Genomic DNA, 14,626 nt, shown 5'->3' with positions numbered 1-14,626 from the left:
GAACGAAGAGAAACGAGCAACTTTTCATTCGTTACTCGTTCAACGAGGATTAGAATTTCAATTTAAATATGGAACCACGTTAGTAAACAACCAATTCCTACAATTACACGTACGTGGAACGAAATATTTCAAAAACGTCGCGAATAAATCGTTGGTTTTATTCGCCATCTATTATTCAAATAAAATGTTGCCCATCTCTGGCTCGTAACGAGTCGCCCATCAATCTACCGGCTCGTAAATCCTCGTTCTTCGACGCCGAGGTCGCGTCCGGTTGTTTGTCCGTCATAAACCTGTTTACTGCCGTTCTAATCAATGGGAATTTATAATAACCGCACGCCGTAGAAAAACCTCTCCTACGCCGGACCGACACGACTCGGGCTCGCGTCGCTCCGGCAACAGTTCGTTTCGCAGGGTTGGTTTTGCTGCTACTTGCCGAGTGAGTCTACGGAACGTCTTCGGATCAGAAACTAAATCTCAATGCCTCGACTGTGTGTTTTCAATCTATCGATAATTGGCGGACGATTAGCCAGCCAACGAGCCGTCAATGAAGAAATTTCCGTTCTAATGCTTTTGCTAGTTCCTTTTTCTATAATTAAAAACAAGTTACGATCCAACGCATCCTCTAACCGCGACTATAAAATGATATTATAAGTATATAGTTTAAAGATCGATGGGTCTATTAGGGACCCTCGCTGCGAATGGTAAATGGAGACTGATGACCCAAGAGAACGGATTTCACACGTTTGTGTTTCCGTTCATTAGATTTAAATTTCTTCGTTTTTGTAATGTACTCGGACGAATAGTATATAAGGGCACGTGACGGTGGCGCGACTCGGTGAATATCGATCCAGAGACCGTGTAAGCGATCCCCGAGACAAGCAAACTTCAGTTTTGCCATGGCGTGACTGGCACAAACGTGTTTCTATTAATAACCGTATACATATTACAGTTTTGATATTAAAAACCTGGCAGAAAAAAATCGTGAAAAACAGAGCTGAAAATGATTGCTAAACATTAGATGACTGATGGATATCATTGCCAACTTGAGCCTGGGAAGAGTTCTCATGCGGATCTGCGTAGAAACAACTGTTCTCTTCCGCGAATAGAAACCAGTCCCATCGGCCACCGTTGTTCAACCGCTGCGCCCTGGAAGTTGTCCAAGGGCTCCTAATCTAGTTTTCCTAACTGGAAACGCGTGAAACGGTACCGACGCGTGCAACGGTAGGTCTGCGCCGACGTTGGCACAGAGTTGTCCGAGTCTTCTGCAACCCAACGCCTTGTTTTTCGCCAAGATCGTGTCGGGACAAGTTCCTTGCAAATCATCTTCGATGGAGACGAAGCCAGTTTGATATCCGATGGTTCAGGGCAGTCTCTACTCGCGAAGTAACGAGAAGATGGTATACTTAACCCGCTGGCTTACTTTGCCGCAACCGTGAAGACGTTTGTTACTTTACCAGCTAAAAGCTGGGCGATGCAACTGCATCATATCTTCCATAATGCGGAGATTTGCCAAGGGACGCAAGAAAATGTTCTTACGTCTAATGGATGCAGTCATCTTCAACGGTTTAGCTACTCCGAAGAAAATAGCAGTGATCGTGCGTGCGCGTTTAGGACCGGATTAGCGTTATTGTACTTAATAGCTGTAGTTATCTTTGACAGTTATGCTCTGTCGAAGATGGTTACCTGTACCTTTCGGCCGCCACTTAATTTAACGTAATGTAACCGCGCATAATTTAATTAATTCAAATATTACTAGCTACCATCGCTATCTGTCGATGCGGTGAATTAATTTCGATAATTTCGATTGTCGATCGCGACAATGGGTTATCGACGCAGTGCACCCCGCAGCGAATTTCGCGTATACCCATTCGGCCCTGATCCGCGATGAGTCACGTGCATCGAAATATAAATGTAATCTATTATTATCTAACCCGATACATTAATTTTAGTCGTAATCTATTATGTAATCTATTCAATTCGATCAATTGAATGGGGAAAATAGAGTTTCTGGGACTGCGTTGTTGGAGCAGTAATTACTGGACCCAGGGCATGACGTTTACAAGAACCCGTTAGCTGCTTGCACGCGTACACCGCCGCTGCGAACGGATCCGATAATTAATTTAGCATCGTTAACCGCGTACGGTCTATCGAGCGCCGAATACGGAGGTGCTTTAAAACGTACCGATTAATGTTGCCGTGTTATTAAGCGTGCAAGAGCGATACGCGGGGTGTCTCGCGCAGCTTTATGGCCTCAAATGCTACCATCACCTCGCTACACGTTTCTTTCACCTAGTATACGTGCAACGCGTAGGTCTTTAAGCCCCGTGTGCGTACTGTATTTAGTTTCGCTCTATGGCTGACAAGGGGTCGGTGCCCTCAGGGATTAAAATGAAATTTGGAGGGGTGAATTTGGAGCTTGTAAATTCACGCTTCAGAGAATTTATTCCATTCCACCTACTCGAAACCTAAGCGAATAGCGCGGATGAAATATTTTGCACAATACGGAAAATTTATTTTCCAGTGAAATTTCTAAAGAAGAATACCCCAATTTTGTAATCGTTCCCGACGATTGGAGCCCGTTTCGGTTCTGATTACCGCGACTTCATTGTAACAGGATGAAAAGGACCAGACCGACCTGCTCATTGCACTCCATCGAGCGAAAATTAATTGGAACACGCTGCCGGCTCGTGCTCGGCTCCAAATTTGTCGAACGATTAAAACGAGGAGGCACGGTGCGTCGAATTATCGAATTGTCCTATCGGGATTGCAACAATTGTCGCTGCAAACAACCTCTGGCCCCGCCGATCGCTGTTTCGAGGATCGCGTATTTATTTCTGCACGGGACGCGTTTGCCGTTCCTGTTGTAGCTGCGATTAAATATTGCTCATTCCCTGACAGTGCACCGTTTTACGGAACTCCGGCGATTGGACAAACGCGGAATTCCCTAAAATGGCGGCGGTTCTTGCGTTTATGGAACGAAAATTTATCGAGTTTCCAAGTTCTTAGGAACGAAACCGTTCGTGCGGAGTTCGCTGTTTGCGAACGCCAGCGGATCAGGCCCGTCAGCGTGAACTGATTTTAATTGAAATTAGGGTAGATTTGCGGGACAAGATCAATGCCAACTTCTCTGGCAGGTTGGAAGATGGAAGGCAAGTTAACCAAACGCGTCTTTGAATGGTCTGGTTCAACAATGTCGGCGCTTCCACGGCCGATTAAACAGAGCAGTGGCGTGATTATTCGAGAAACTTTCGCAGTACGTTTAAGTTCGTATCGCTTTTGACCGTTTGTGTTAATAGATCGCTGGTGGTTTTTTTTTGCAATATTCCAAAAAAAAATTTTTTGGTCAAGGTTTGTACGAGAAGAGATTTACGAGAGTGACACGAGCCATCGCCACTGGATGACGCTAATCCTACCGACGCCATTGGGCACGTTAATCGAGGTGCCTGGATAAGAAGAGAATCACAAGCGTAGTGGAACGATTCTCCAGGGCAAGTTCGCCGAGATACCGGGTCGGGAGAGTTCGTAAAAATGTTTAACCTTCTCAGCGTCGAGGTATGCAAGACTGTACAGCAAGTTCGCGCGTTTTAGTTCGAGCAAGGCTTCGACGTCCCCATGGACGACTCGCGTGGAAATTCCATGGTGGCGCCGGGAACCGTGAAACTTTACGTACCGTGTGCACTTGTTCGACGCACTTTAAAATTTAAATCATGAATCGAAGACCGCAGGAGTGGACGCATAGACGCGACGTCTCATGTAAAATAGCTGCCTCTTTGAATCCGATTTGAGAGAATTAACGTCGTGCAATTTTGAACGCGTAACTCGTATAATAAATAGATGTATTCAAATTCGACGCTCCATCGCGTGCAATTTTACCCCATTTCATGCACGTACGGCACACTGCGAATCTGGGTGACACTCGTCCAGCAGGTATGTTGAACCCGAACACGTCTCCCCTTCCATATATCTCGGTTTACTTTTCACTGGTACCCGCCAAGGTCAGCCGACGCTGGAACAGGCACCGTGCTTTCATCGATTCATCGCGGCTCGGACGCGTATCGTTAACTCGATTGCAATGCTTTCGTTCCAGTGGTATCCACTATTAGCCAATTGCAGGACAGATCTTTCACTCTTGATCCTTAACATGTTACGACACGTCTGCGTAAAATACTCTTCTTATTTCAGATAACAATGACCCAAATAGTCGAACGGACATCGAGCGAGATGGTCGTCGTGAGCATTTTTTTACCTTTTCCTCGAATCATCGTAATTCGTCAGATATCGCCACTTGAAGATTTTTCTATGGCAAAAAGGTAAATCGATCTAAAATTTCTCTCAGTTTTTTAGCTCGTCCTTCTCACGCTCGACGCTTCTCTCTGGCTCTCGCTATGTATTAACCCGGTAGCCTACTTCCTGGCGCCAACAGCCGCGGGGCTTTCGAAAATACTTTGCGTACCTATTCGCCGCTCCTTGCGTCACGATGGCTCGCGAGAAGCCCTATTCACGCTCAGAAAGGTCCGAATAACTCGTAGCGAGGCGAATGCCGAAGTGGAACCATCGAAGAACGTATGCGATGCGAGTTGCAAAGGAGTGTTCTCAAAAATGAGGCTTCTTTCCTTGGAACCGAAAATTGCAGGGCGTTTTGTAATTCTAACCTACTCCAACCGAATGTATCGGATAAGTTGAGAATCACGGTGTCCGTGCATATTTTTAATTAGTCTCTTTTTAGACATTCTAAAAATGTAATCAAAATGGAGCAAGTGCTTAACAAGTATATGGTACCGGATATTTTAAATTAGGAATATACTCAGTAGGAACGTAATTTTATAAATTAGAAAAGAACCCGAGGCAATACGTGGCGCTCATTTGTATACGCGAAAAGAAAGTTTGCAAAAATGGTAACGGGAAACGACGTTGCATGTGGCGGCATGTGTGTACACGACTGAATCCCACTGCTTCGATACGGAAAATAGCAACGGAATCGAACATTAACCAAAGTACCGTTTCACGAATTCTAAAAGCACGGAACGAGTTTCATCTGTATCGTTATTCCCTACGGCTTGGAATAAAGTCTAATATTACGACTCCATTGTTCGTACCTGAATACTTTTGTTCGCGTAATATAGAACATCCATTATTAAAATTTTCAGAGAAAGTTTTTCGCGTGCCAGTCTAATAAGAATCTTAAACAAAGGGAGCATAATTCATCAATTACGCCTTGTACGTGTGCATAAATAATAATGGGAAACACTCACCACCTCGGCAACGTTGCCGGAACCGTCCCTCATGCCATCTCTGTCGGCGCGTCCCCCTGCGAAGGAAAGAAGAAATCATTTATTACAGGTTATTATTAGGGTTACCATCTCTACGTCATGGGAAAAAGGGTTCGGAAAACAGTGTTTGTCCCTTTGTTGCATTTTCTTATCTCTCGAAAGAGAAATTATCTATTCGTTACTCGTATGTACGTCCACGAATTAACCGATGAAAGATAAGTTCGCTGACCATCTCGAAAAGGGTTCAGGTAGTCTGAAAAGTACGTTTGGTAACCACAGTTATTACGCAATCGACGAGAAACTCGGAGCTTCCGTAACCCGTATCGTAAAACTCCTCTGCGACGAAGCACGGAGCGGACGCACGCGTTTCACGGGCGTGTTTCATGTCTACTCGATCGCTCGGGATTCAGGCCAATCGTTACACTCGAGTGAACAACAAATGCGATAGACGGAAGTACCGAGGGAGCTAACTGGAAACGGAAAACGACCAACTGGTTGGCGCTAGCGTGAGCGAGCGAAGAGCTGGTATCATTCATTATTTTCCCCCACTTTCCACGGAATCCGTCGTCCGTCTGTTACGTCGACCGATTTCCTCGTCCACGTGATCTCGCGGCAACCGGTGTAATTAACGCGAACCGGAGGAATGCGTACACGATCGAAGGTGTCATTGACTGCCTAGGCATATTTCCCGACGATGAATTATTCAGCGGCATCGGTGTTTGAGATAGTAAAAGTTTCGCAACGGAGAACGGTTGCGCAACATCTGCGAGAAAATCGCGTCTAAATCGGGAATCGGTAAACTTGTTCCGACAACGGGACCCTTAGTTGTGTCCTCGGAGATTTTTATACTATTTTACACATTTTTCGTTTAGGGGATGTTCTAATTTAAAACTTTCAAAATATCAATTTTTTTGCATTTTCTCAAAGTAGATATCTAAAAATATGTCTGCCAAAGGATTTCGTTGAATTCGGAAAATGAACAAAGTTATGTACGTTTAAAGTTCGTTGCAGTTTTTACTACATCTTCGTTGGTAATGTGTAAAATATGCATACGTGGTAAAAGAAAATGTCTAGATTAGAATACCCTTTTAATATCCTATCGACTCAGCAATTTTACAAACGCGTCGTTTAATAATTGAACTTTTTTCCACGATATCATCCCGTTTCGAATCGAGCGTATTCGTACCGCTACCTTGAATCGCGAACGAACATAAGCGTGGATTAAGTCGCGCGTACGAAACTGTTCAATTAGCGAGACTACGAGTACGCAACGACCATTGGCTGCACGCGGAAACATCGAGCTGGTTCGCGGTTAAAATTCACCGAGTCCGGCTGTTAATTAACGGAAAATTGAACTTGCGCGACGGAAATTAGTTCGTTGCACGCGGCGTAGTCGTACAGAACCGCGTAACGTTCATGAAGATTTAATTAGGAGCCGGCGGATTCTTGTCCGAGCAAAGAGCAATTCCGGTCGTAACACCGATGAGGAACTTGGAACGACAAAGCTCTAACGTGTTACCCTTCCAGACCGAACTTTCCTAACTTTGTCGCAATAGCCAACGAAAGGCGAGCCTTTCAACCCCGTGAACTTTTCGTTCCAAAAGTAATTTATCCCAGACGCAATTAACCCCGACGCTAACGCCGCGCCGCGATACGGTCAATGGCGTGAACGTCGCGAAAGGATTCTCGAAGGAACTTTGATCAACGAGACATGCTCGAACCTGACTCTCAATTTTTAATAGACTTCTGCTGTAAAAGTAAAAGAAAAGTTGTTTTCGTTCTTGTATAAAACACGTGTGCAGCGTGATTATGGTCGAGCGAACGATTCGACTGCTCGAGAAGAAACATAGATGGACGAACGATTGCAGACGAGAGCGTTGAGACGTTCTCCATGGTCAATTTCGTGTTTTCGTTTTTCGATACGGCCAAGCGATCCCCTCTCGAAGCTTAAGCGTATCGCGTCAGCTAATCGTCGTAATTTCGTGGGTACGTTCCCTACCTAACGTTACTGCGGTATTTCGGGCGGAAAAGAGTTATTACCGCGCTGAAACGTACAGAACTGTCAAGCAAAGTATACGACAGGTTGAATAAATGGTTCCCGCCACAGGAGCGCCATGAAATTAGCGACTTCCACAATTTCCAGAACGGAATGGGACTAATTACGCTCGTGTAAGTAGACGTACGGCGCAAAATATTGGACTTTCGTTCAAAACGGAGACCTGCTATTTATCTCTTCATCGGTGATTAACGAGAAACGAATATACCAGAGAAAGGAAGTATTCTCTCTTCTTGGTTAGTTTACAAATTTTCTGTTGAAAATCGGAACAATTAAAGGCGTGAAAATTCGATACACTTTAATCTCAAACTGGGAAAAATCTCCAACGTTGCTAGCTTCTTTGTTATTTGTCGGTACTCCCAGAGGTAAATCTTGGGGTCTTCGCCGCCAAGGTACACTATACGATGGTTTCTTTTCCCAGAGGTGCGTTTTATATTCTCGGAATAGTTGACATTCTCGAACGACGTAAACACGGTTGAATGCACAAAGGAAAATACTGGTACTGTATGGACGGCGTCTGCAATTCAAGAATATTAGCCCCTGTCGTCGCGGAAGATCGATCGCTCGAGGTATTGATAGGTGCTGCAAGAAATATCTTTTGTCTCGCTTCGTGGGAAGCTCGCGAAGTCATAGAAACTTGTATTCAACGCAACAACCGTGTCGCCTTGAATCGAATGTACCGCGAATACCGATAATTGTATTTTTCAAGCAACGCGTTCCAAAGATGAGGGAATTCGGAATGATATTGGCCACTGTGTATAGAATTACCAAGTCTCTTAAAGTGTATTCCTTTGGAAGTAAGAGCGAAATAACCGCTCCGTAAGCCTTAATGTCCCGATATGGTCCGTGTTATTAAAAACTCGCCGACCCCCGCTATCGAAGGAACAGACAAAAGCGCGCGAAATTCCATTGAAACAGATTCAAATTTTCCACAGAGTACGCGTCGCCCTACCTCGTGGCCAAATACGTCGCACTTCGTTTTTCGAAGCCAGCAGTATTCGATTTGAAAGTTAAATCGACCTTACCGGTGTCACCGGTACCGGGAAGAGGATTTTAATTGAAATTTTGCCGAAGCCGCGAGAGAAGCAAAGGCACGCGGGAACGAAAGAGGTAGATGGAGAGGATGTGAAAGAAAAAAAAATGGCCGCGTTGTACGGCGCATGCGCGTGTCCCACGAGAGGCAAGATCGAGTGTTTTAAAAACACGCAAGAGGCGACGAGTGGGATTTCAAGGTTAGGCGGGCTCGAAACAGTCGAGGTTATACAGAGAACGAACGAACTTTTCTTGCACAGATTCGACAAAATCATGTAAAAAGAAACAGCCCAAAGCTCTTATCGATACATATGTATCTCTGGTATTAACGTATGTACATCGATAGAGCTGCCCCCTCTGTCAAATTTACGATAAGGATCGTGTGTCATTTCGCGAGAAATATTCGGAGATTAACACTTTGAAATCGTTTACGGCCGTGACACGATTCCACGAGATAGGATATTTGTCGTACCTACATACTCAAAGCTTTTCGTATCCCTACTGAATTTCTGACGAATATTCTTATTTGCGAAATACGTTCCAACTTTGTTCCGCAGTTTAGAACAAGCGATCATATTTGATCACGTGGTTCGTAGATGGGGTATCGACGACGAAATTAAATACAGCTTATCGAACAAAGTCAATAAGCTGTTTCGAAAACACAAAGAGCATCGATAAAGAACAGAAAATGAGTAGATTCGGGTGTTGGTCAAAGAGAAATGGACGCGAGTAGATCTAACCTGTCGCAGATAAAACTCGCTATCTTCCATGGGAAAAGGCAACGACCGACAACAAAACTATGAAAGCCACCTACCTTTTTTATAAACCGGCAAAATTTTGGCGATTCTCGAGTCGCCCGTGTAATCCAGTTCTCGGCGATCGCGTGCTGTTCTTCCTTCGGAGTCCTCTTGTCTGGATATTTCGTCTCGTTTGCACTTAATCGCGGTGTCGCAGTTTACTGCTTGCCCACTGCCCCCCCTCCCCCCCCTCGCGCCGGGCTACGAGGCTTTCTTTCTCTTCTCCACGAACCAAACCTCACCCTGCACCGGCACACTACGACACACCGTACCACGACCACACTCCACGAGCACGAACAAGAACCCGTAGTAGGCGCACCTCCGAAGAGAGATCAGAAAATCACCGCGGCAGCTATATTCCTCGTTCTTCCAGCATCACCGATCCAGAAACTATCCCCGAATATCAACTACTTCCTGTACTCGTTGCTGACTTATCTTTGACAAGAAATCTACGCGCCAAACGCATATGTCACTTGATCGAGAGAGAGAGAGAGAGAGAGAGGGTTCTGCTCCAAAAAGGAACTACACGCGCACGTCGCTCTTTCCTCTTTCTTTCCCTGTCTTTCTTACACGATTCTGTTCCTTCGTTTCTCCTTTCGCGCCAAGTTCTACCTGTCAGCGATGCGCTTGTCGTTGTTGCAGCGTAGTCGGATCAAGATGGCTTTCCTTCGACGTGTTCGAATTTTCCGTTGTTGTAACGACGTGCGTGCCGCGAGGAATTCTTCTGTCCGCGAAAGAGCCGGTATCGTAGCCCCCCGTAGTTTCTCCTCTTCACTGGTCTCATGCGTGCCCACTGGTTACGTATCCCGCGTTCGACTCACTGCTGCTAGGGAGAAACAACGGAACCGGAACGTTTCACCAGAGTGATCCTCTCGTATCGAATCGACGTTACTTCGACTTGAATCGAAGGGTCGTGTATACCGATTCAATCGTGATTTCGCGACATCGCCCCCTGCCGGATCCGTCTCTCTCTCTCTCTCTCTCTCTCGTTTTGTTGGTTACGTTATAACGGACAGAAGCAGGCGGACGACTTTTTAAAAATGCCACGCAGCGACCAATCACGAACACGGGCACAAGGAACGCATACTGTACGAGAAGATAGAAGAGGAGAGAAAGAAGCACAACCCGCTGCACACGCTCCTGCAACCACGCTACGTACCACAGGTATATATACACACAGCCACTTGGAGGGAGGCGCGCGCGCGCACATACGACGCGATCTCCTCAACCGATGTCGATCTTTCTTGCCGTTTTCCAGAGATCACACACGACGCGATCGTATTACCGACGACCGCGACCACGAAGTCCACGTAACGTCGGCGAACCTAACGAACCAGCTCTGTCGCGCAGCAAACGGCCGGAATAGGTTAAGCACAACTTATTTCGTGGAATGTCTGGGCGCGAGTTGCGTGGCCAACCGTCCGTCCGTGCGGCTAAGGTAAGTTGAACTGAGCAGCAGCGCGCCTACGGTGAACGAGATTAAAGTCCCGTACCGGCGGAACCGCGATATCAGCCAATCAGCGGGCGGTTTTGCGCGAGTCGTCCAATCGCGGCGGCCGCTGACCTGGTGAACGCTTAGCCCCAGGTGCAGCCGCTAAGGCGCCATTGCCTGGCGTTGGCACGTTACCTGCCTCGACTTGGAGGGGGCTGTGGACGAATGACAGAGTGGGGGCACCGGTACGCGACAGAGACAACCTAACGTTCGACGCGGGACGAGGACGAAGAGAAAAGACGGCGGCGAGAGGCGGCGAATTGCCATAAGTCTTTTCGGTGGCAAGCACAAATCCCGAATCGTTCGTTTTCACAGAATTTTCGCGATCAACTTTTGCATTGTGTCGCGTACCGAACGAAAACGAATCGCGTGTGCTTTGTCGATCGCACGGATACCGGCTATTCGAGAGAATTTCAAGTCTCTCATCGTTCCTCGATGGGCACGTTTACACTGTTGCAACAACGCGCGCAGCGTGCACGCCAAAGTTTTTGGTATCCACTCCGTTGCAATAAGCGGCGCGGAGAGCACTGAAGCGTTCGAGACGAAAAGGAGCGGCATTCGGATGCGATTGTGATTTGTAGTAAAGTGATCGATTGATTGCAGTGAAAATTAGTTGTTTCGATGCATTTGCACGTTCAGCGATAATTTTATTCATTTAGGAAGCACTTTACTCTTTATTCTTATATTTAACGATCTTGTTACTTATTCGTAGCCTATTAGCCCGCTTTTATTGCGAGCGACTAAAGGTCTAAGGAACCAAGGGCATAGGAAGGTAGAGGCACGGCTGTTATCTAAATTACACTATTTTCTCGAGTGTGCTCGCGATGGATCTTTTTTCGATCGTTTGGAACGTAAGTATCGAATTGAGGTGGGTGTTCTGGCAGTTTCACACAGGCTCGTCCTCCTTTCCCCGCGTATTCCTCTCTTCTTTCATCTATCTCTCCGCGTCTCCAAAGTGTTCACTGTATTCCCTCTCGCCGAGGAGAGAAGCGGTTCAGATTCAAGGAACCCCGTGGTAACCCTAAACACGATTCATATTTTTTCAGATATCCATCTTTCGATTAGGACGAGGCGAAGCGCACGTGGACACCAAGTCCGTGCGAACCCACCAAACCGTTAAGATGGTACCGTCGTTTGAAAATCGAATTCTCCTCGTGTATTTACTGCCGTAGTTATTGCACCCCTGTCGTCGTCGTACCCGTGCATCGTAAACATTTATTTATCAAGGTTTGTGCTAAGTCGGGGATAATCTGCTTTACGGCGAAAATAATCGTTAACGCGAGTCCAAGGAACGGGGAGGGTAAAGGTAAAGGTAATCCTCGAGAATCGGCGACAATGCGGAGAAAAATGGATCTGCAAATAGGGTCCCTTACCTGAAGGGCGCGATTTTCACGAGACGGTTGCTTTCTTCTTCGAATTGTGGACATAAACCAGTGCTCAACCTTTTTAAAGGACGATTACAATGTTTACGATAGGATAGGGAGAACTTACCCTACGCTTTGACGAATCTTGACGAAACTGTCTCGGTGCCAACTTTGATTAGGAGAAGACGAGCTATGCATGGTAACGCTCTAGCACACCTGTCACGCATCACCAACTAGAAACTCTCAGGTAGATTATGAAACCTTAACTCTTCGAAGGATATCGGTAGAAATTGTTAATCGTGATAAATTAACTATTTTGTAGCAAAGAATCTCCGAACTACGCTTTTACGATCATGTATAGCAAGTCTGAGGAGGTTAACAGGAAAGATAAACTGCTAGAGGATATAACAGGTGGGAGCGATATGGTTGCGCCTCTGAATGAAAGGGCGTTCTCCCCGTGTTCGACGTAGTATTTGCTCGTTCACTCGTTCCTATTTTATTGTTGCACCGGCATTTCGTTCACAGGCGTGCTCGCCACGTGGATTAGGGACACTGAAGATTTGTGAGAACGAGAGATACTCGATATCCGGTCGGCTCTGGCGGGCTTTCCCTTTTCGTTCTCCGTATCGCCTCCCAGCAGCCTCTACGTATACAGTTTCGACGACGCAATATCGCGATACGTTTCCGAGACAGATACACGCTCGCGAATTAGAGCGTGTAATCAAATATCCATAGAAGCCTGAACTAGGGTTTCCGCTTACTTCGATCTTCGCCGTGCTCACGTCTTTCGCGAACGGCGACGTTGGTGTCTGCGTTGCGCTCCGATTTGCTCAGAGAACTCTGGGATTCTGGTTGTCGTCCACCCTTGTACGCGATCGCTGTGCGAGTAGAGTGGACACGAGGAAGCGAATGAAATACGAGTTCGGTGGAGAAGTTCGTTAACCCCTGAATGTTAAGAGTCCTTATACACGATTCGACATAGCTAGAATCAGAACTGACCGTAGTATGGTCTCTCTCTCGAGTTTACGTTGACTGTTTTCGAGCTGGGAACTTAATTAGCGACAACTGATGACATAATTGGGATAAGAGCAATAGGTCATCCATTTGAACCCCAGCTGAGAACGAGTACCTCTGATTACAGCACACGGAAGAAGGTATCGAAGACAACCGACACAATTATCTCTGATAACGTTATCGATGTATAATCTCAGTCCGACACGTTGCCATAAAAGGAGACACGGTTCCTTCGCCGGGAAGTTTGTTCCATTTCGCGAATTATCATTGAGCTCCGTCTGCGTGAACCGAAACTGTCCGAAGAGCCAGGCATTAATTACACCAGCAGGTAAAACTTGAGCTTTCTGCATTGTGCGCAGAGATTACAATGCATTTTATGCAAACCAGCTCGTAGAATAGCAGCTCGTTGAATACAGCGTCCAATCCTCTCGCGTCTCCTTGCTTCTCGTTTCTCCTTTCGATCTCCCTCTGGCTTGTCACCCGGACGCTCTCTTTCTCCCTTGGTATTCTATTCGCGGTACGAAATAATAAACGACATCCGAATCTCTAATTACTTCCCAATTTCATAAACTAATTGTAAGTTGGTGATTCAAGCGAGCATAGAGGAAGGTGACGTACGCCGTGTGTTATTCCAGGTGTCTGGTATCTTCCACTACTAAGATTCGAATCATTGAATACTGAACTAGATATAGCTCTCAGAGGAATTCTTCTCATAGTAGATTTTAGCGAATCCTTGAATTTATCGGATCCTTGAACTGTCCAGCATTCGTGTATTCCACGAGCACACCACGAGCCCCGCTGCCAGAATAGCTTACTCATTATTTGGAGTATGTCTGCACGAAGTTACATTGTTCGGTGGCGTGTTTGCTTCAGGGGGTTGTAATCATTTGTGTGAAATTTCGTAGAACCAGCAGATATACAATAGACGCTACATACCTTTGAAGCATCAGCGAGAATGTTACCTATGATCAGCGTATAACCTGCAGTTTTATTAAGCTCCAGGTTATACGTATCATGTTTTATCTCGCCGGGAGAAATAGCTTTAACGCGTGTCGCTATTCGACACGGAGCATATGGAAACTCTTGCATATCGTGTTCGCTAGTATTTCCAAGCGGTGGGACCGGTTTGGCTTAATCCGTAAAGCGTTAGGCAAATAGGTCTGGGTTAGGAAGAATCTTATCGATGACGTACTCTACAAATCCAAAGTCTCGCGTTTCGTACATGTACCAAACAGTCAAGTATCTTTCTCGATCTAACCTCTTCTTTTTATTTACAGCGAGGACAAATAATATGTGACCAGTAAAATAAAGGGCAATACCTCCTCTTACACTCCAGATAACGGCACCGTGTGTGACACTACTTTGTCACCCGGTGTCTCACACTTGTTCAATTCGGCACGGCTGAATTTTCGGCGCGGGTCTGTCTATCTGTACTGCACGAGGTCATCGCGAAGTACGTGTAACTGTGAGCCACTGTAATAGTGCGTCTTGCCTGAGAGGTTATATGATGTCCCATCGGGCGGCGCGAACCACCGTTGGCTCACACTTGTTCACTTCGGCACGGCTGAATTTTCGGCGCGGGTCTGTCTATCTGTACTGCA

General features: G+C 46.2%; 1 protein-coding gene across 2 annotated transcripts in view; it reads right to left on the bottom strand.

Annotated features, from left to right (window-relative positions):
- LOC128876135 (alpha-protein kinase 1) overlaps window positions 1-10,594 on the bottom strand; it is a 92,574-nt gene extending 81,980 nt beyond the window's left edge. For both annotated transcript variants that reach the window (XM_054122249.1, XM_054122254.1), the window contains exons 1-2: window positions 9,173-10,594; window positions 5,253-5,308 (exon numbers count right to left, since the gene is read on the bottom strand). Coding sequence is in view for 1 of the 2 variants with exons in the window: in XM_054122254.1 (XP_053978229.1) it covers window positions 5,253-5,285 (33 nt within the window). In the remaining variant the exon portion in view is untranslated. The remainder of the gene's footprint in view (window positions 1-5,252; window positions 5,309-9,172) is intronic.
- Between the last annotated feature and the right edge of the window lie 4,032 nt (window positions 10,595-14,626).

The sequence above is a fragment of the Hylaeus volcanicus genome, chromosome 5 (genome assembly GCF_026283585.1).
Source record: "Hylaeus volcanicus isolate JK05 chromosome 5, UHH_iyHylVolc1.0_haploid, whole genome shotgun sequence".
In the NCBI taxonomy this organism is placed as follows: domain Eukaryota; kingdom Metazoa; phylum Arthropoda; class Insecta; order Hymenoptera; family Colletidae; genus Hylaeus; species Hylaeus volcanicus.
The sequence above is the reverse complement of the archived record's forward strand: the minus strand, read 5'-3'. Positions and strand labels throughout refer to the sequence as shown.